The 21,639-nt window shown below is 49.5% G+C and overlaps 2 protein-coding genes across 25 annotated transcripts in view; one reads left to right on the top strand and one right to left on the bottom strand.

Annotated features, from left to right (window-relative positions):
* Positions 1 to 3,412, bottom strand: part of FAM186B (family with sequence similarity 186 member B) — a 47,436-nt gene extending 44,024 nt beyond the window's left edge. For 2 of the 6 annotated variants that reach the window (XR_010148314.1, XM_063786712.1), the window contains exon 1: positions 2,724 to 3,365. The gene's annotated coding sequence lies outside the window, so the exon portion shown is untranslated. Of the gene's footprint in view, positions 1 to 2,692 lie in introns of all 6 variants that reach the window. The other 4 variants (XM_063786711.1, XM_054664268.2, XM_063786713.1 and 1 more) reach the window with 4 other exon arrangements.
* PRPF40B (pre-mRNA processing factor 40 homolog B) overlaps positions 1 to 21,639 on the top strand; it is a 76,204-nt gene that overhangs the window by 51,485 nt on the left and 3,080 nt on the right. For 2 of the 19 annotated variants that reach the window (XM_054662885.2, XM_054662884.2), the window contains exons 1-17: positions 3,517 to 3,639; positions 10,587 to 10,667; positions 11,443 to 11,586; positions 11,902 to 11,967; positions 12,638 to 12,665; positions 12,897 to 12,922; positions 13,470 to 13,590; positions 13,680 to 13,704; positions 13,929 to 14,135; positions 14,375 to 14,498; positions 14,581 to 14,645; positions 15,143 to 15,307; positions 15,409 to 15,517; positions 15,887 to 16,037; positions 16,762 to 16,895; positions 17,516 to 17,630; positions 17,792 to 17,883. In XM_054662885.2, coding sequence (XP_054518860.1) covers positions 3,637 to 3,639; positions 10,587 to 10,667; positions 11,443 to 11,586; positions 11,902 to 11,967; positions 12,638 to 12,665; positions 12,897 to 12,922; positions 13,470 to 13,590; positions 13,680 to 13,704; positions 13,929 to 14,135; positions 14,375 to 14,498; positions 14,581 to 14,645; positions 15,143 to 15,307; positions 15,409 to 15,517; positions 15,887 to 16,037; positions 16,762 to 16,895; positions 17,516 to 17,630; positions 17,792 to 17,883 — 1,656 coding nt within the window. In that variant the 5' untranslated portion in view covers positions 3,517 to 3,636. 19 annotated transcript variants of the gene reach the window in all.

The raw sequence follows: 21,639 nt of genomic DNA, 5'->3' as shown, positions 1-21,639 counted from the left end.
CACCGCATCCACATCTCATTATTGAAGCTACATATTAATGATTAAAATAAACTATTTGAGTGGGTTCAGCTGATAACACGGCATTGTGAATACTGGCCTTCTTTCTTGCAGGCTTGATTTGCCTGGTGACTGAATTACTAGTGACTAGTTTACTAACTAGGTCATTCAGGGGAGTCAAATTAACACAAAAGAAACATGTCACCTAAAAGATGGTGTTGAAATGTCCACCTTCTTAAACTGTTAAGATAAAATTAGTTCTAAAGAAGATAGCAAACCAATCCTGAAGTACTCCTAGTTTGCTGCAGAATCTTGCATGTTTTGGATGTTATATGAGTTCTATTTGCCCCAGTTAATTTAACTTTTTTCTGCCTGTCTTGTGGACTGGCTGGCTCTTTTAGAACTCTGTCAAAAAAGTGCATGGAGGTTGGGCGCGGTGGCTCACACCTGTAATCTCAGCACTTTGAGAGGCCGAGGCAGGTGGATCACGAGGTCAGGAGATTGAGACCATCCTGGCTAACACAATGAAACCCCATCTCTACTAAAAATACAAAAAAAAAAAAAAAAAAAAAAAAAAGTGCATGGAATATAACTTGTAAAACCTCCCACAGCTGAAAGTATATATGTGTATGTGTTTAAATCAAATCTAGGAAGCTTACAATAGAGCTGCATAGTAGTAGTATTTATTAAAGAATCATAACTGTAAACATGAGAATAACTTATGAATTCTATTTTAGTTCTTTTGTAATTGCAGACATCTGTATTTGCTGCTGTAATATAAGGATAATTTTTAAATGTCATCTTGAAACAGAAACATGTATTTCAAGCACTCATGGAAGGTAACTGAAGAACACTTTTTAAATGGAGAAAATGTTATTTTCTCCGTAAGAATTGTAAACGTTAAACATATTACCTATAATGGAATTAATGATTTATAAGTAAGCTGGTTTGAACAGACATTATACACATGCTTTTCTATACTACAGAATGCCATTACACTTGTGAAATTCTCTTGTCTAACCTGAATTTACATTCCATGGTGATAACATGGTATATGTATTGTTATAAAAATAAGTGACCATGTCAAAAAAATAAAAAAAGAAAAGAAAAGCATAGAATATGGCAAATAAAAATCCCACAGAAGAGTGAGGCAGCCAGGCAAAGTGACTTACGCCTGTAATCCCAACACTTTGCCAGGTTGAGGCAGGCAGATCACTTGAGCTCAGGAGTTCAAGTCCAGCCTGGCCAGCATGGTGAAACCCCATCTCTACTAAAAATACAAAAATTAGCCGGGTGTGGTGGTGCATGCCTGGAGTCCCAGATACTTGGGAGGCTGAGGCAGGAGGATAGCTTGAACCCGGGTAGTAGAGGTTCAGTGGGCCACTGCACTCCAGCCTGGGCAACAAGAGCGAGACTCTGTCTCAAAACAAAACAACAACAACAAAAGAATGAGGCAAAGAACATGCCCAGGAGAATGAGAAAAGAGATGCCAGGTTGCCAGATGTGCAGCAAGGTGAGGGGATGAACAGTCAGATTGGAGAAGGTCAGCAGTCTCCAGCAGTGATGTCTTCAAGAAGATGAAATGGAGAGAATTCTCTGCTATATCTAGATATTCTGAGAGGAAATTTAAGCAACTGGGGGAAGAATTTGAGGTAGATTTTGTGAGAAATACATAGAAAATAAATGATTTTAAAAAACAAGATTATTAATTCCAGGAAAAATAAAAGTTTGTGCAGGAAAAAACACAAGGTCTCCCTGGGGAGGACAGACCCAAGGAGGAAGCTGGGCAGGGAATTCCAGGGTCCCAGGTATTCAGAATATGGTCTAATCCTGGGCAAGTGTGCTTTGCATGGGCAAATCCCCTTGGACCCCTTGCCCTGTGGGGAGGGCTGCAGCTGGGGGAAGGCCGGAGATGTGAAGGTAAATGCCAGAAGAAACAGCTAAAAGAGGTGAAAACGTTGCCTCCAGAGAGGGGAAGACAATGGGGGCAGGGCTCTGCTGTTTGTCTTAACAAATCTGGTACAATTATTCGATTCTATATGTGTGTACATGTTCTAAGAAATATTTCATTAAAGAAAAGAAAAACATTTAAAAAATAAAAATGCAATTCATGAAAGTTCACGGAACCTCTGGACCACTTCTGCTATACTTAGAGATCTCAATAATAGTTTGAAAATCGCCCCAGCTGCGCTGGCATCGCGGCAGCCCCCGGGGGAAGGTGGGAGCGGTGGAGAGGCCGCGGGTGGTCCGTCCTCCTCCCCCCGCCCGCCCCCTCCATTCCCCTCTCCCGCCGCGGCGGCGGCTGCGGGCCGCGCGCCAGTCTCCTCACCCCGCCTCCCCCAAAAGTTTGAAAACCACAGGACCCAGCGTGGGCAGTACAGGGAGACGTCGTCTCCAAAAAGTTACAAAATTAGCCGGGCGTGGTGGTACACGCCTGTAGTCCCAGCTACTCGGAGGCTGAGGGAGAAGGACCGGTTGAGACCAGGAGGCTGAGGCTGCAGTGAACCCTGATTGTGCCACTGCACTCCAGCCTGGGTGACAGATCAATACGCTGCCTCAAATAAGAAAAGAAAACCGCAGAGCTGGGCCTTCATTTGAGACCATGTGGGTATCATTTTGATTAAACCACAAAGCATTTTCTCTCTACAGCAGCCCACAAGGGTGAATCCCACTTCCTTTTCCTCCCAGGTGTCACCTCTAACTCTTCGTGTCAGGAGTTTTTCTACCTCTCCGGAGTTCTTTGGATCTCAGGAACCTAGCACGGCATCACGCGAGTCCCGGCTCAGGTGAGGGGGGAATAAAGGGAACAGGAAGCGCCTTTTGCGGGGCTTTGCAGGCTGGCGGTCAGCGCCTTTCTGCACCCGTGTGCCTGGGGCCTGTCACTCTCCAGCCCCAAGGCCTTCAGCGCATTCCCCGCAGAGCGCCAGGTTACAGTTTCCTCAGCCGCACAGCAAGCATGTACCTCACATTTTTAACTTCTGTCAAAGAGTGGGCCCTGCTCTCATCAGTGCAGCGCTCAGTGGGAGCCAGGTCCCAAAAGTGAACTTCAGGGTCACGCGAGAAGCACGTGTACGCCCCACAAGGGCGTGATTTCGGGGATTTGTCTTTTTTTTTTTCCCAAGCTGCTGTGTGCTCAGTCCCCGAGACAGACCCTGCCACCTCACAGGTGCTCAACAAATAGTTCTGGAGTTAACTAACTTAAAAGTACTGTAAAAGAGCTACACAGCAAATTAAATTTGCTGTGCAGCGCAAAGGCACCCTACACACTGCGTGAACGCTTCGGCTCCTGGAGCGCCGGCGACTGCGAAGCCAGGACGCAGGCAGCGGGGAGAGGCAGAGGCGCCGGCCCCCGACCGTCAGTCAGAGGCGGGAGCAGGCGTGCCCCGCCCCCCGGGGGGCGGACCCGGGACGCGGCGGCGCGGGGGCGGGGCCTGGTTCTCCGTGCCGGGGGGGCGGGGCCGGGACCGAACACACCGGGCCGGTTGGGGCCCCGCTCGCCGGCGGGAGCCACCGGAGCCCCGGCCACGAAGGGGTGCGACCCCCCCCGCCGGCCCCGCCCTCCCGGCTGCGGCCTGGCCAATCAGAGCGGCTCTTACTGGCGGGTGGGCTGAGCCGGCCCAGCTGCTCGGAGGCTCTGGCATGGTAACATCCCCGCGCGGGGGTGGAGGGGCTCGGGGCGGTCCCACAGCGCCCCCTGCGGCCCGGGCCGCGGCCGAGGGGGCGGGGAGGCCGCTGGGGATAGCTGGGACCCCGGGGAGGGCGAGGGAGGCCAAGGGTGAGGGAAGAGAGCCCGGGAGGGGGGATGGGGGCGGGGACTGGGGGCGAAGGGGCGGGGGAGGCCATGATGGAGCCTGGCCGGGGGCGAAAGGGGCGAGAGTGGCGGGACTGGGTGAGGAGTGGGATTGGGAGAGGTGGGGGTGGGTTCGCGGAGAAAGATCGGGAAAGAAGAGAGAGGGTGGAGATGAGGGGACTGAGGGGACCAGGGGACAGGTGGGGATCAGTTTCCCCTCCTGGGATATTTGGTGTGCGACATGCCCTTCCCCCAGCCCCAGCGCCCGTTCCCTTTGGAAGCCTGGGTGCTCCTCAGACCACCTGGGGACTCCCTGCTTCACCTTCCTGCATTTGCAAGAGCTTGTCTCCTGAGGTGAAGAGGGGGCCTCTGAGGAAAGGGGCTCCCAGCCCAGGCCATCAACAAACTAACGACTCTGTGTGACCTTGGGCAAGTCACTACCTTTCTTTGGGCCTCATATTTCCCATCAATTTTTTAAAAAAGGAAATGCATGAAAATTAAATCCCAGATCTCTTCCAGGGTCTAAATGAATAGGTTTTCGAGGAGGAAGTTTAGGAGAATGGGTTTGGTAGGGAAGCAAAGGAAAGGATGAAGATGGAGGCGAGGCCTTGGGCTGGGGCTGGAGAAATCCCCACGGGTGCGGGGGGGATGGTAGACAGAAAGCCTGCCGGGCTGGGGCCGGCTAGCCTTATCCTGTTGGAGGGATGGAAGAACTCTAAGGAGAGGAGGAGGTTGAAACCTAACTCCACAATGATGGAGACCAAAAGTAACATTCGCTTCTTCAGAGGGAGAGTGATGAGATGGCAGGATCAGAAAGAAGCAACAGGGGCCGGGCGCGGTGGCTCATGCCTGTAATCCCAGCACTTTGGGAGGCCGAGGCGGGCGAATCACCTGAGGTCAGGAGTTGGAGACCAGCCTGACCAACATGGAGAAACCCTGTCTTTACTAAAAATACAAAATTAGTCAGGCGTGGTGGCGCATGCCTGTAATCCCAGCTACTCTTGAGGCTGAGGCGGAAGAATCACTTGAACCCGGGAGGCAGAGGTTGTGGTGAGCTGAGATCGCGCCATTGCACTCCAGTCTGGGCAACAAGAGCGAAGCTCTGTCTCAAAAAAAAAAAAAAAAAAAAAAGCAACAGGAAGATACTTTCTAGTAAGGCAGATCTTTGGGGAGCAAGAGGAAGAGTAGGGCTGGTCCAGGAAAGTTGGAAACTAGGATGGTCTTTGAAACGGAAGGGCAGGTGCTGTTTGGGGCAGCTGAAGAAGGGCCGCAGGTAGATCACAGGATAACCAGCTGGTCTCTCAGCCTTTTTTTTGATGATGGCTACCACTTTCTGAGAGATGTGCCTCCCAGCCTTCATCTTCAGGAAGTGGGAGTGAGTCAGACCAAGCAGACCTTGGGAACACCTGGCTTGCTGAGGATTTCTGGATTGTGTAAGGATTGGGGTTAAAAAAGAAAAAAGGAAATGTATCTGAATGTAAGCAGTATCATCTGTGGCGCCATCATCCTTGCTGGGAGGCAGCTTTGTGAACTGGTTGAAAGCACAGGCTTTGGAGTCAGACTGCTTGGATTCCAAACCTGCCTCTCCCATTTAATGTCTTGGAACCTTGGTCAGGTTACTTAATCTCTGAACCTCAGTTTCTTTATCTGCAAAATGGGAATAATAACCTCTGAGATGGTTGCCAGGATTAAATGAGTGTTTGACACAGTATCTGGCTCATAATAAGTGCTCAGTAAATATTAGCTATTAGCTGTTATCATTCCCTCTTTCTGTTTTTTTCCTACTGCCTCTCCATTCTTGTTCTTTTCTCCTTTTATTCTTCTGAGTGCTAAGTTCTGAGATGCCCCTTAGATGTGAAGTCCCAGAAGTATTGATTGCATCTTTGGTGGTGGGAAAGGGGTGGCCCCTCACTGGCCCAGGTGAACATATGATGATCAGATGATCAAGTGTCTCTTCATCATCTCTCAGCCCACAAATGTGTTTTTGTTCCAGGGAAGACACAGGATCTGCTTCTCTTTCAGCAACCATTCTATATCCTTCCCTGTCACTAGTTAATGTCTTCATATTCTCACCCAGAAATAAAATAAGACCCAAAGTTTTATGGCACTGCAGCAGGTAGGAGAGGGACGGGGTGTTTCAGGAAAGCAGGGACACAACACGGGAAGCTCAGCGAAGGAAGGGCTTTGGAAGTTCTGTAGTAGTTTATGTTTATTCCATTGTTCTGTCCTCTGTGGGGAACTGTCCAGAATAGGCCAGTGTCTGAATCCTGGCCAGAAGTCTTCATCCCAAGTTGAAGATGACTGTATACAGTTAGCTTTATTAGGTTTTCTCATGCCAACATTTCAATCCAATTTCCTTTTTCCAAGCCACAAAGACCTCTGCCAAGCTACCTCTGTCACAGCGTATATGTCAGAGAATTTATACAGATGTACATATGCACACGTGTACACACTGTTTTCAAAGTGCATTTTAGGATATTCCAGTATGCAAAAATCTAATAAGGTTAGAGATGAGACTGCATTTTATCACAGCACTTTGTGTGCAGGGCCCTGACTAAACACTTGGGGGAGGTATAAAAGGAGAAAATTCAATCCCTGAATGTAGGGAAATCCCCACATGAGTGGGAGACAAGCAGTCCCACATGAAACACCCAGCAAACATTCACAGAGTAGCATGTCACTCTGCAAAGTAGTGCATCATTTATCCTGAAGGGACACAGGTAGGAGTGTGTGTATGTGTGTGGGATAGTCATAAGGGTAACCTGAAGGAGGTGAATATTGGATCATCTTGAACAAAGCATGAGACTGCAGAATAAAAGAAATGTGTTTCACTTGAGGGTAATCTAACAATTCTGTGCAAAGAGAGGAGGAGGGAAGCCATTGAGTCAGGATGAGCAAAGAAGAGTGTGGGGTGGCCTTCGTTGCAAGGCTTTGACTGTTAGATGAAAGATTTTGTAGGGTAGGCAATCGGGAACCGGTAAGTTCTCAATAAAACGTTGAATCATTGGTGATTTAACCACTTAGGTTGCAGGGGATATACTAGACTGCAAACAGACCTGTTTCATGTGGTAGGAGCTTTGCTTTTAAGGGAGGAGGGCTAGAGGGCAGATTGGATCCAGTCTCAGTTCTGTCCCTAACCAGCGGTGGCTCCTTGGACAGATTATTCCCTGAAAAAGGGGGATACCTTGGGTGACTGCCAGGGTCTCCTCCAGTTCTGACATTCTATGTTCCCTGAATAACTACTAGACCTAACTTACCAGTGGCCCCCTACTGTTTTGTAGGACTTGCCAAGACCATTTAGTCATTCAGTTAACACATACTTATTAGCACCTAGTTTGTACCCATAGATGGTGGTAAGGAAAACACAATGGGAACTGGATATGAGGTGAGCAAAAACAGATGAAGTCCCTGCCCTTCAGTGTTTTCAGTCTAGTAGGGGCCACGGATATTATATTTCATTAATTCTGAGACTCATATTTGAACATTTGTCAAGTCAGGATGCATCTTCAAATTGACAGGATATTATAATTTAATTGGCAGCATTTGTTTTTTATTCATGCCAAATAGAAAAATAATATAATCAGGATTATACAAATAACTATAAAATTCTAATGGATAATTGCTGAAGGAGAAGGTACATGGTGTTGTACAAGTATATAAAAGCGGGCTCTGACTAGTTCAGGGAGTTGGGAAAAGCTTTCGTGAAGAAATGATTGGTAGATGTGAAGTGTAGTAGGCAAGGTGTGTGGGGTTGGCAGGGCCAACCCAGTTTTCTCAGGCGAAGGTGGATGCCTGAGGTGGGAGAGCTGAGAGAAGGTGAGTAGGGCTGGAACTGAGACCCAGGAGCTCAGCATGGGGGAGGTTGGCAAGGTAGCTGGGTAGCAGACCCCCTCATAGCCTTACTGGGTAGGGGGTTTACTATTTACTCTAAGAGCAGTGGGAAGCCATTGAAGAGTTTTAAGCAGGGGGCTAACAGTCTGAGGTGCAATTTGAAGAGCTTGTTATAGCTGCTGATTGGAGTGGATGTGGGGAAAACAGTTGGGAGGCCACTGCAATTAGATGAAAAAAGATGGTGGCTTGGGCAAGATGGGTGGTGGAAAAGGAAATGGAGAGAAATAGATTCAAGAAATCTTGAGGAGGTAAAGTTAACAAGACTTGGTGATTTATTGGCAAGGAAGAGGGAGTTGTGGAGAGTGACTCATAGGTTTCCATTTGGACAATTGAATGGTGTGGTGCCAGTCTCTGAGACGCCTCTGAGGCTCCCCTGGAGCCTGGTAGGACCCAAAGATGTTAGAGAGGCTCCTGAGGCAGCTTGAGATGGGAAAGTGTGACACAGAAAATTGTATTTCCTCCACTATTGATTAGTTTCTGACTTCCCATGCTGAGGAAAGCGTCAGGGGCAAGAGCAAGTCTGAATACAGAACTAAAGCAGTTGAGCACTTAGAAAAGATGAGTCACATTGGAGAGGTTTAGCTCATACCCTTTTCTTCTTAGGACAAGATGAAGGACAGTTGTTTGTTGTTGTTGTTGTTGTTTTGTCTTTTTGAGAGTGTCTCACTCTGTCACCCAGGCTGGAGTGCAGTGGTGCAGTCTCAGCTCAATGCAACCTCCGCCTCCCGGGTTCAAGCAATTCTTGTGCCTCAGCCTCCCCAGTAGCTGAGACTACAGGCGTGCGCCACCACACCTGGCTAATTTTTGTATTTTTAATAGAGGTTTCACCATGTTGGCCAAGCTGGTCTCGAACTCCTGACCTCAGGTGATCTGCCTGCTTGGCCTCCCAAAGTGCTGGGATTACAGGCGTGAACCACTGCACCAGGCCAGGAACAGTTTTTTTTTTTTTTTTTTTTTTTTTGGGAGATGAAATCTCGCTCTGTCGCCCAGGCTGGAGTTGGAGTGCAGTGGCGCCTCGGCTCACTGCAAACTCCGCCTCCTGGGTTCACCTCATTCTCCCACCTCTCCCGAGTAGCTGGGACTAAAGGTGCCTGCCACCACGCCTGGCTAATTTTGTTTTTGTATTTTTAGTAGAGACAGGATTTCACCGTGTTGGCCAGGATGGCCTCGATCTCCTGACCTCATGATCTGCCCTCCTCGGCCTCCCAAAGTGCCGGGATTACAGGTGTGAGCCACCGCGCCAAGCCAGGAACAGATATTTTAAAGGCAGACATGAAGGGCGTTTTTAAATGCTGAGCATTCTCAGCATAGGGGAAATTGGCAGCAGTGAGGTACCTTCTCTTCAGCCAGATACCACCTTTCCCCAGGATTCCTCCCTATCACCCCCTAACTTTCAGGCAAAGAGGCAGAAGGGCTGGGCCCTTTAGCTGCATCTCCAAGCCTCGGTTCACTTACAGTGAGTTTGTTTGTTTTTGAATGGGCAATATAGTCATATGGCTGCGTATTCAAAAGATACAAAAGCCATACAGGGAAAAGTCTCCCCTTTATCTCTGTCCCTTTCTACCATTTCTTGTGTATCATCTTTTGTCTCTGACTTTTATACAAATGATAAAAGTTTGCTGCACCTTGCTTTCTCTCCCACTTGTTAATACATCTTAGAGATCATATCGAGACAATAAGCTTCTTCATTCTTGTTTATAACTGTATAGCACTGCATTTTATGTGTATATATAATTTCATAGCTCCTTACTGGTGGCTATTTAGGCTGATTCCAATCTTCTGTTTTTACAAATAATACTGAAATGAAAACCTTAAACATACAGCATTTTGGCCATGTAGGGCTATACCTATAAAATTAATTTTTAGAAGTAGAAGGTTCTATATAGAGATTTGTTCTGTTTGTTCTTCGTTCGTTCAATATTTGCTGAATACCTATTATGTGCCAGATGCTGGTAGGTACCAGGAATACAGCTTCCAACAAGTCAGATATGATCCCTGTCTTCATGGAATGTTATTACACTCTTGTTGGGGAAAACATATCCAGGCAAACATAATAATTACAAAATTATGTACATGAGGAAACTAAAAAGGGGATCAGATAGAGAAATAGGAAGGAGCTACTTTAAATACAGTCAGGAAGTTGTCTTAAAATAAGTGATACTTAAGCTGAGAACTAAAGGATGGGATGCAGACAGCCATTAGGGGTAGGACAGGGCAACCTAAGCTGTTCAAAGCCTACATCCACAGGGAGATAGTTCAGGATTTGTAGAGGAGGGGATGGACACCAAAAAGGGGATGGAGATAAAGCCAAAGAGATGAAGTTGGCGATTGGAAGTGGAAGATGTCAAAGAAAGTAGGTAGCTAAGGATGAGGTCAGTTAGGGGAGGAAGCTGGTCATGAAGAGATGAGAATTAGGGAGACAAGCATTTTAAAGGACTAGCGACTATTTGTGTTGAGAGAGCTTTGGATTGAATCTCTGTAACTGGGCTAATTAGGGGAACTAGAAAAGAGGCGACTCCCTCCCTAGATACTTTGGGAATAAAAGAGACCTCTAACTTATTTGAGAGAGGCACAGCCTTGCCCACAGGCAGGATAATGGATTAGAAGCCTTAGGTAGAGCCAGTCTGTGCCTGTAGTGAAGCCTCCTTCATCTTTTCTGTTGCTTTGACAAAATGGAAACTTTCAAAATAAAGATGACATTCAAGGGGCTCAGCCAGCTGGCTCTGAGCTGGCACAAGACAGAGCAAACCTACCAAGGGCTAAGGGCTTGGGGTGGGCAGGAAATCGGGCTTGAAGACCCTCCTGAACTTTGTGCTCCTTTTTCATCCTCACCACTTCTGCTTCCCTTCTGCAAAAAGCCCATCTCTGTGCCCATCCTGGGTCCTATGACTTTTCTCTCCCTCAACAGTCGGTTCCCGATTCTGGTCCCCGGCCCCCAGCAGCGCCTGCCCCCTTCCCACCGGGGCCCCCCATGATGCCACCACCCTTCGTAAGTTTTATGTCTTTCCCTGGGCTTGGCTTTTCCAGCCTGCACCCCCAACTCCCCAGCCCCTAGCCACTGCTGCATCACCAGCACAGTTTTCCTGTAATGCCCCTTTTGCTGACCTTGGAAGAGGGATGGTTTTACTTGAGCATTGGGTTGGGGAGAGCTGTTGTGAAGCCCTCAGTACATAACATTGACAATTCCCCCTTTGTCTTTTTGACCTTAGGACACACTGGGGCTGGAGGTAGGAGAAGTGGAAGGGAAAAGACCCCATTAATGTGAGGGCAGGGTGGGACTATCTATCTCTTTCACTACTCCTTACCTATGCTCTTTAAATATGCCACGGAATTCGGGCTGGAATGGCATTGGTGGTCATGAGTTGGAGAGAAAGGGATGGGAGGCAGGGGACTGGGGTACTTGGGTACCTGGATACCTGCCTTCTGCCCCTTCATCTGAGAGGCCTCTTTGGGGGAGAATTGCTGAAGAGGTGGAGCCTTCCAGTCTCAGTCTGGTGCTGTTAAACTTCCCTTATTCCTTTCCTTTCCCGTTACAATTAAGAAGCTGTGTGCTTGCCTGTTAGACCCCAGTTGTCAGTCTTTCTCAGTGGTGAGGAGGGAGGCAGTTTCATGCCTTGTGCTTCTCAAACTAAAGCCTTGGAATTGCCTCAGAGCAGGGTGGAGGGTCGGGGAGGGAGGTGGTGGATATTTCCTGACAGGTCCTCTCTGCCTCTGACAAGGCGATGTCTTCCCTGCTCAGTATCTCTTCCTTTACTCATTTCCAGATGCCCCCTCCAGGGATCCCCCCACCCTTTCCTCCGATGGGGCTACCCCCCATGAGTCAGAGACCACCAGCTATCCCCCCCATGCCACCTGGCATCCTGCCCCCAATGCTTCCACCAATGGGGGCGCCACCACCACTCACACAGGTACTTGTCTCTCCTCCCCTGGGGACTCAGAAAACCCTGTCAGTTTAGCTGGGGGTGGAGATAAGAGCGGGCATGTAGGCCTCAGAAACTGGGGACGGAAGGGAGCTTTGGGCCAAACCCATGTGGATTTGTCTGCTGAATGACTGAGACAACTCTCAGGCAAGGTGAGAGGCCAGAATCTGGGGATTGCCTGAGGAAGTGCCCAAGTGAGGGTCATGGCTCCAGTGAGATGTCTCAGGACCCTTTGAGGTACCCTGTCCCTCCTGTTCCAGCCCTTACCTTGGTGGTTGGTTTCTGTCTTCTTTGTATCCATAGATACCAGGAATGGTACCTCCGATGATGCCAGGAATGCTGATGCCAGCGGTGCCTGTCACCGCAGCGGTAAGCACTAGGGGCCAGCAGGTAGCAGGCTCTGCCCTGCAGTCCCGTGAGTCTGACTTGGAATGCAGGACTATGACCTCCGTTCTTTCCCTCTTCTCATCGCATCCACCCAGGTCCCCGGCAGCACTCCCCACACTCAAATGCTTCTCGCCAGCCATGTACTCAGCTCTTCTAGTTTCCCACTCATCCCCAAAGGCATATACATTCTCTTGTTACTCACGTGCCTTGTCCAGCTCCCTTAAGGAGCACACTTATCCTCACAGAGCCACACACTGTGGACACATGAATACAGTTCTTCACATCCTCTTTGTCCCCAGAAGAGTCAGTAGCACCTGGGGATCTTGCTGTGCCTTCTTATGCTGTCGCTCAGTGTAGCAGAGTCTGGGTAGGATATAGAATTTGGCATCCACTGTGAAGGAATGAGCCTCGGGAGTTGTCTCAACAAAATACTCTCACTTGAGGAGAACGAAGAATGGAGCTGCTATGCGATTCTCCCTTGGGATCCCAGAGCTATGGCCCTGAAGGGTGGGGGAAGCCTGTTAGGGAGCAGAGATCTCTAGGAGCAGGACACATGGATTCTGGCCTGGCCTGCTTCTCCATCCCCCATGGCCTGGGTCCTGGGGGCCACTGGGCTTGGCCCCAACCCTTCCCCCTCCTCTTTCTTCGGCAGACGGCTCCGGGTGCGGACACCGCCAGCTGTGAGTCTTCTGGGGGCCTGCTCCCCCCAGGCTCGGAGGTTGGGGGGCATAGGGGAGAGGGGACCGTGGACTGGAGCCCACCCTGGATCATGCCTGTTGGGATGCCAAGGAGTCTGGGATATTGATGGGACCAGGGGACTATTTACTGGGGCTGGAATACGGGAGGCATAGGTGGGAATAAGATGGAGGTCGGAGCAAGGACTTAGTATGTATCCTTTGGCTTTTTTCTAGCTGCTGTGGCTGGGACAGGCCCTCCGGTGAGTTCTTCCAGCTCAGGGGTCTCTGGGTAGAAAGCCTGAGAGTGGGGGACTGATAGTTAAATCTTTGGGGTGAGGAGAGGCTTTGGAAAAGGGGCCTTGACCACCATTCTGTGCCCCCCCCCCCCACCCAGAGGGCCCTATGGAGTGAGCATGTGGCCCCAGATGGGCGCATCTACTACTACAATGCTGACGACAAGCAGTCCGTGTGGGAGAAGCCCAGCGTGCTCAAGTCCAAGGCAGAGGTCCTGAGCTGGGCTTTCTGGCCCTTCCTTTCAGCTGCCCTGACCCTTCCAAGTCCTTGGCCTTCCCTTAGTCTCTAACCATATTCATGATGGTTCCTCTGATCCCAAGGTCCCTGACCATTCCTCACCCTCCCTGGAAATGCCTCCATAGGATCTCAAGAAGTCCACCTTCCCCAGTTTGAACCAGGCCAGGTGGTAGCTAAAGGTTCCTGTGTCCTCTACTCACTGGGTCCCCTTAGCTCCCCTGACTGGCTGGAGAACTTGCCCATCCCACTGATGGCTCCTATCCCATCCACTTGCAGCTGCTCCTGTCCCAATGTCCCTGGAAAGAGTACAAGTCGGACACAGGCAAACCTTATTACTATAACAACCAGAGTAAAGAGTCTCGCTGGACCCGGCCCAAGGATCTGGATGACCTAGAGGGTGAGATGTCCTACGGGTGGGCCAGGTCAGGAGCTCTGGGGGCTCCCTATTGCCCCTGTGACTGACTGTGTTATCTTTTCCCATCGCAGTTCTAGTCAAACAAGAGGCTGCAGGGTGAGTGACTTGCCCACCTATCCATTTGTAGTTGGGGCACCTGGAGTGTGGAAGTAGACTCTGTCGCCATGATCTCTACACTGTGGGAGGAAGAGCCAGCTCTGTCTCCTTGTGGAGTCATCCCCTCTGGCCCCAGTCCTTCCCAGGATAGAGAAACCAGCCAGCCCCTGAAGTCCTCCATTCTTGCTCTCCTCCTGGACACCGCCCTTCTGGCTCATCTGCAGGAAACAGCAGCAGCAGCTGCCACAGACACTTCAGCCACAGCCGCCTCAGCCACAGCCTGACCCCCCACCTGTACCTCCTGGCCCCACCCCAGTGCCCACAGGCCTCCTGGAACCTGAGCCAGGTGGGAGTGAAGACTGTGATGTGTTGGAGGCCACCCAGCCCCTGGAACAGGGGTTCTTGCAGCAGCTGGAGGAGGGCCCCAGCAGGTGAGGGCTGCCCCCCATGGCATTCCCAATGTTGGCCTCAGACTCCCAGCCTGGTTCAACCCTTGTCCTCTGCTGGGCCTCTCTCTCAGGAGGGGTTTGAAGATCTCGGTGTGACCTCTGAAGGGCAGAAAAAGGCTGCCCTGGGGAACAAGGAGGGGGTGATATGTTGCCAGGAGTTCAGGGCACTGAAAGCTGTGAGAGCTGGGGGACGCTGTGGCTGAGTCCCCTGTGCCCTCCAGTTCTGGACAGCATCAGCCACAGCAGGAGGAGGAGGAATCAAAGCCAGAACCAGAGAGGTCTGGCCTCAGTTGGAGCAACCGGGAGAAGGCAAAGCAGGCATTCAAGGAACTGCTGAGGGACAAGGTGCTGGAGTGGGGCTCCCAGGGAAGGTTTGGAGGGGGCTGGAGTGGGGCAGGCCCCATGACTCCCACCTGCTTCATTCCAGGCTGTCCCCTCCAATGCCTCATGGGAACAGGCCATGAAGATGGTGGTCACCGACCCCCGTTACAGGTAGGCCTGGGCAGAGGGAGCCAGGCCCTGTTCATGAGAGCAGCTGTGCTAGGGACTCCCTAAAAAACCCGAGCTCAACACTCAGCCCTAAGGGAACCAGAGTCAGGACAGTGATAGATTGGGTTGGGGTTCAAGGGGAAGAAAAGCTGGAGGGCCTCCAGGAGAAGGAAAGGAAAGGTATCTGACACAACATGTTCAATAAATGCTTCCTGAATTGAATCAAACGGAATTGAATTAATTGGGGAATGAGGGTGCTGGATAGGGTGACTTGAGAACCCCAAAGGAAAAGGGCCCAGTATTTGCAGTGTCTTGGAGCTGCATCTCTTTCCCTCACTTCCTGTCACCCCTACTTCTCCATGAATGGTGTTCAGATCCCAGACATCTGTGCCCTTGGAGCCCCTGCAGCCTGCAGTGTCTCATGACCCTCCAGTGTGGGCTGTGCAGGGTGGTTCAGGGTGACTTCTCTATCCCCACCCCACTCCTACCCTCTATCCTAGTGCCTTGCCTAAACTGAGTGAGAAAAAGCAGGCATTCAATGCCTACAAGGCGCAGCGGGAGAAGGAGGAGAAGGAGGAGGCCCGGCTAAGGGCCAAAGAGGCCAAGCAGACCCTGCAGCATTTCCTGGAGCAGCATGAACGCATGACCTCCACCACCCGCTACCGGTCAGGGGGCCAGGCTGGGCTGGGGCTTGGGAACCCTGAGAACACAAAGGTCCAGGGTCTCTGTTCTCTGTCTACCTACTCACAGCTTATATGCTCCACAGGCGGGCAGAACAGACCTTTGGGGAGCTGGAGGTCTGGGCTGTGGTCCCTGAGAGGGATCGAAAAGAGGTTTATGATGATGTCCTCTTCTTCCTGGCCAAGAAGGAGAAGGTAATGGTCCCTGGGCAGAATCCTTCAGCCCATCTCATCCTGGACTTTCCTTGTCTTTGCTTTGTTATGGACCCTAGCCATTTACTTCTCTACTTCCCCAGTGTCCCAGCTTCTGACTTGGAAGCTGGTATGGGACTTGCACATCTCATTTCTGCTCTGGGCCTATAGTCCTGGGTGTAGCGGGGAGGAGTCGTCTCTGAGAGATGGGTCTGTAACCTGTACTCCCTCCCCTTCCCTGAGACATGAAAGTCTTGAGTATGGCCTTCTTCCTAGGGTTCCCTAGCTACCTTTCCCCAGGTCCTCCTCTGCCCAGGCCTACTTGGGTAGCTCTGGCCTGCCCTGCCTCACCCTGATCCTGTGGCTCCCTAGGAACAGGCCAAGCAGCTCCGGCGCCGCAATATCCAGGCCCTAAAGAGCATCCTGGATGGGATGAGTAGTGTCAACTTCCAAACTACGTGGTCCCAGGCCCAGCAGTACCTCATGGATAACCCCAGCTTTGCTCAGGACCATCAGCTGCAGAGTAAGCCTGGGCCTCCAATCCCAGCTATCCCTTTCCCTTTCTTTACTGGACCTGGGACCCCAGAGTCTGCCTCACCCCACTCCCCTGTACCTCCTGCCCTCCCGGACACCCTAGGAGTACTCAACACTCACCCAGTCCTTGTACCTCTTTGGACTCTGGGGATACCAGAATGTTTCAGGACACCCCTCCCTCTGGGGTCCACTGTTGGCCTAGATATTTTGTGTCCTTGGAGGAGGAGCTCTGGGATAGGAATCTTTTAAGTCCTAGAGATGTCAATGATGATTTTAGCTCATGTGAATATGGTCTTAAAGCATCATAGAACTACAGGCCTTAATTGGTCACGTTACAATAGACTGTTGTTGGCCTGTAATTACTGATGATACTCAAATTCACTTTCTGAAATTGCATCAAAGCCTGATTGATTCCCAGTTCCCTAAGGTGTGAAACCTCAGATCCCAAGACAACCAGTTTCATGTTATGGCTTCTAATAACTGAATTCACAAGAGCTGAATACTTGCTTATTTATTCTTATACAATTAATGATCCCCTCTTAAGAACTACCATTGCAGTGGCTGCTCCCACAGAGCCCCCTCCAGGCCCTTCCCCCACCACCCTGGGTATCCCTAGCACCTGTAGGACAGCATCGTTGAAACATTAGGGGTGCTGGGGTCTGAGAGGGTATCCTGCTGGGACAATGCCCGCTGAACCTCCTGCCTGTCTTTAGACATGGACAAGGAAGATGCACTGATCTGTTTTGAGGAGCACATCCGAGCTTTGGAGAGGGAAGAGGAGGAGGAACGGGAGCGGGCCCGGCTTCGGGAGCGACGCCAACAACGCAAGAATCGGGAGGCCTTCCAGGTATCTTTGCTGTCCTTTCTAGATCAGAGCTCAGCTCTGCCCTAGAGCACAACCTCTCCACCCATTCCCTGCCCCCTTCTGGATACGCTGCCTGTTCTTTCTGTGCCTAGCCCTGTCCAAGCTCTATGAGACCTCTCTCTGCCTGCAGTCTGTTTCTGCTGTACCTCCTCAATTCTGGACTGTGCTCTTCTAGGGAGACTAGATGTATGCACCACCCAGAAACTGCCAGTAGAGAGCACCCTACAGGCATGACTTGGCAGCTAGGCCATGTTTATTTCCCTTGGTGGGGCACCCGACAGGCAGAGTTTATTCCCTCAGCTTGGGGGTGGCAGTGGTGGTGGTAGTGCTAGGGGTTACTGCAGGCAGGTTTCTGTTTCTTTGCCTCCCGGGACTGGCTTGTTCTCACTTTTTTGTTCTGTCCCTCTCTGTGTATTTACATTCTCTCTTTTTGCATTGTTCTCAGCCTTCCATCTGCATCTCTTCATCTCTGCCTCTCTTGCCTGCATTTCCTCAATCTTGATTGTCCCTGCCTCTTCCTCTGCCATTCCCTCTCTTCCCCCTCATTCTGTGGCTCTGCCTCCCTGTCTCACTCTCCCTATAACTGGCCTCTCCCTGCTCAGACCTTCCTGGACGAGCTGCATGAGACAGGGCAGCTGCACTCTATGTCCACCTGGATGGAGCTATATCCAGCAGTCAGCACTGATGTCCGCTTTGCCAACATGCTGGGCCAGCCGGGTAAGGCAGCCAGGCTAGGCAGCCAGGCTCCCCCTTCTCTGGCCTGGCTTCCTGCCCTGCCAGCCTCTCTGCACCCCCTACTCCCGGCTCCTGTCCTCGGCCCAGCCCCCAGGCCTTGGGAAGCTGCCGCCCGCCAGGCCCCCCTCCCTCCCTCCTTACAGGCTCCACCCCTCTGGACTTATTCAAGTTCTATGTGGAGGAGTTGAAGGCACGATTCCATGATGAAAAGAAGATCATTAAGGACATCCTTAAGGTGAGGGAGGCTGGGGTTATGGATGGATACAGGATGGATGCAGGGCACACTCCCTGCAGAGGACTCCCTGATAAGTCCTGTTTTGCAGAAGCATTACAGCTTGGTTCAGCAGATATCTACTGTGATCCTTTACTGCACACTAGGGATACAGTAATGAATACACAATTTCTACCCACAGGAGCTCATGGTCTAATAGGAAGATATACATGAGAACTGTTATACAAAGGGGCAAGTGTTATTACAGAGACAGGAATCTGAAGAACTAACATTTGAACTGTGCATTTAGAAATGAGTAGGTGGAAGAGGTTGGAGTGTACACGGGGTACTAAGAGCAAAGGCAAGGGGGTGGAAAGGGCATGCCAGGTCTGAAGAGGAAGAAGCATAGCTAATTGTAAACTGGTAGCACACAGATTGTTCTTTCTGGCCTGTACAGTGTTCTGTAAAAATTTGGAATTTGTTGCTAACATTTTAAAACCAGGAAACTTCACACAGAAAATCTGAATCTTTAGCTTCTCTTGTCAATATGGATTATCTAGCAGTACTGAGCTGGATTTGCAAGGCATTCTGCAGACTCAAGCTGAGATGCCACTTTAGAAAGGGCAAGTCATCCTTCTCACCATTCCTTAGTGCCTTCTTGATACTGTCACAAGTGTCAGCTGCCATTTACCATCACACATGGCCTGTTGCTCTTCTTCTACTGGAGAAGAGAAATAGTTCTCAATATTTACATCTTATCAAAAGTGGAAAAGTGAGTGAGTGATGGACTAAACCTTGTGTTCCAAAAGAAAAAAACAAAGAGCATATTTCTTTATGGAAGTGAAGATTCTAATGCATTTGAGGAGATAATACAGTACAGTGGTTAGGAGCGGGACTGGAGGCAGACTGCCTACAGTAAAAGTCTAGCTTAACTGCTTGCTAGTTGTGTGACCTTGGATAGGTCACTTGACCTTTCTGACCCTGTTTCCTCATCTAAAAAATGGTGAGTGTTCCACCAGAGTACACCTAATTACAGAGATTAAATGGTACCTGGGTTGAAAGGGATCTGGAAATAAAGCTAGAAATGTCTCACTGCATATACATTTCTTTGAAGTACTGTTTTGCCTTACAAATTCACGTAGGTGTTGCATTTTAACACCATATTACCTATTTAATATAAATTTAATATTTTAAATTACTTACCATTAGGTAAGATGTATCATACTGTCCTGAGGTATCCTCTCTTTCTCTGGAACCACATGCCCCAGCTTGGAAGTAGAGCCCTGCATGTAAAGTGCCTTGAATGCTAAAATAAGAAATTTGGATTTTTCTCTCGTAAGTAATGAGGAACCGGGGAATGATCAGATTAGATGGTGTATAGTAGAACCTTTCAGTCTAGAGTACATACTTATGTCCTTAGGGAAGGTGGTGGTGCTAGGTAGAGCAGTTCTTGAAGCCTCAAGATACTAAAACTGATAGTGGTAATTCAAATAGTCATATTCATCTCACTTATCCCCAGACCTCTCTCCTACTGTTGGGGCTACTTGGTACAAAAGTCCAAGAAGCACTAGATGCTAGGAGCTGGGTTAGAGGGATGGAAGAGGGTGAGCAGGGAGAAAAGTCAGTAGGCTGTGCAGGAATCTTGTAGGAGGTGATCCTAGCCGGGGGCAGTGGGGACAGCAGAAGAGAGCAGGCTGTAGTGCTCCAGCTGTTCTTCTGAGACACTCTGGGTTTCTGTGTAGGTGCCTTGAGACAAGCAAGGGTTGGAGTTGAGTATGGGGGGATTTGGTGCTGCTTCCTGTTTTCAAGTGAAGCAGCTTGAATCTTTTTTATGCATAAAGGTTCTACATAAGATTTCTATTTTAATAAACTGTTTCTGCTGTTTAAAAAAAAAAAGGGAGAATTCAACACCAGTGGGATAGAGTCACTAAGTAGAATTGATAGATTTTGTGAAATGGAGGGAAAGGAAGGAATCAGGTGTCAGGGCAGTGGATGATGGCACTATTGATAAGGATAAAACAAGAAGAGCAAGGCTGTAGAAAATAGGAATTCTATTTGGGGAATTACTCTCAAAGCAAATATATTTTAAAACAGAATAATCGTATAAAGTAGAAATGCCTTATCCTGGGATAGCTAAATTTTATTGGACGATTAACTTTTAGCCACAGAGTGGCTGGTTGATAGGCCTGTAGGGGCCTATCCTCACTGAGTCCTGTCTCTCCACACAACCTGAGAAAGCAACTTTTCTAGACAGTTCCCTTCCTCTTTCCGCATTTGGGTTCCTGCCTATGGAGGGCAGATGAGCCCAGGAGTCCCTCTTGCTTTCCACAGCCAGGCAGACCATGATGGTGCCTTTCATCCCATAGGATAATGCAAAGAGCCCTGGACTTAGAACAGGCAGACAGATCCGGGTCAGGGAGATCCATGGAGGATGCTCATGAGAAATATATTCTCTTGAGATCTGTTGAATTTTAAGTGTCTGAAATATCCAGTCTAGGATGTTTGAAAATCAGGAGAGATGAAGGATGAGATTGCGAGGGAGTACAGATTGGGTAGTGAAAGAGGACTAAGTGCTGTTCTCAGGAACATGCATATGCAAGAGAATAAAAGGTCAGAGAGGGGGCGACCTGGAGAGGGGAGTGTTGAAGAAGTAAGTGGTAGAGGCACTGAGGACCAGATGAGTGAGGACCAAGAAGGCGGCCTTGGATTTGGCTAGTAGACACAAGCAACCTTTGGGAGAGTAGAGTCATGGAGGTGGCATGGGGGCAGCACATGTTTTAGAGTCAGATTACTCCTGGTTGCTTATTGGCTCTGAGACCTCCGTAAGTTCCGTGTCTCTGAGCCTGTTTGCTCACCTGTAAATCAGGGATAATTCATAGGTAAGGTTGTGAGAATTAAATAACATCTGTAAAGTGTCTAATAGGTTCTCAATAAATGTTTATTCCTTTTCCTTTCTGCTGCATTTCAAGAGGTTTTGAAACAACGGAAAAGAGCAGAGGTAGTTAGCTTGATGAAGGGGAGAGCATGGTGGAAAGGATGTTCCAGGTTAGGTGAGGTGTCTGCTTGATGGAAGGAGCCAGTAACGAGGGTGACTTGGAGCTTTCAATTCCCTGAGAATGAATGCTGTGTTGATAAGGACTGTAGCAGGGTTGAGGAAGTACCCTTGGAAAGAAGAAAGAGGAGCACACTTCTGCCATCAGCAAAAAGGCCAGAGGAGGTGAGAGCTATGTGGAGGGAGAGAAAGGGAATCTGGCCTGTGCTTAACTGACGTGAGAGCCAGACTTTGAGCTCCAGTGGCTTCATTTACCACTCATGTCATCTTGGGCCAACTGAGATCACTTTTCTAAGCCTCTGCTTCACTGCAATGTTGTGAGGCCTAAATGAGAAGCATAGAGCCTGGCCTGTGGAGATGTTTTTAGTACTGGTGGGGAGCTGCACACCTGGTGGCCTCCGTTTTTCCCATGGACTAAGTCATCTGGGTGGGTGTGGTGCTTGAAAGCAGACACTTTGGGGATAGAGAGACCCCCCAGGGTAGGGTTCTTGCCCAGCCATATATCAGCTGTGAGACCTTAGGCAAGTGCTCTAGTTTCTCTGAACCTTGGTTTCTCCTTCTGTGTAAAATTAGGATACTAGGACCTATTCTTAAATGTAGAACCAAGAGTATTAAATGAGATAATGTGTGAAACACTCATCATGGTACCTGGTACATAGTAAGCACTCAATAAATAGACCCAAAGGGTTGGGGCCAGCAAATGTTGATTGAGAATGCATGGGAGCACT

Source organism: Pan troglodytes, chromosome 10 (assembly GCF_028858775.2).
Source record: "Pan troglodytes isolate AG18354 chromosome 10, NHGRI_mPanTro3-v2.0_pri, whole genome shotgun sequence".
NCBI lineage: Eukaryota > Metazoa > Chordata > Mammalia > Primates > Hominidae > Pan > Pan troglodytes.
This window is presented reverse-complemented; position numbering and strand designations above follow the sequence as displayed.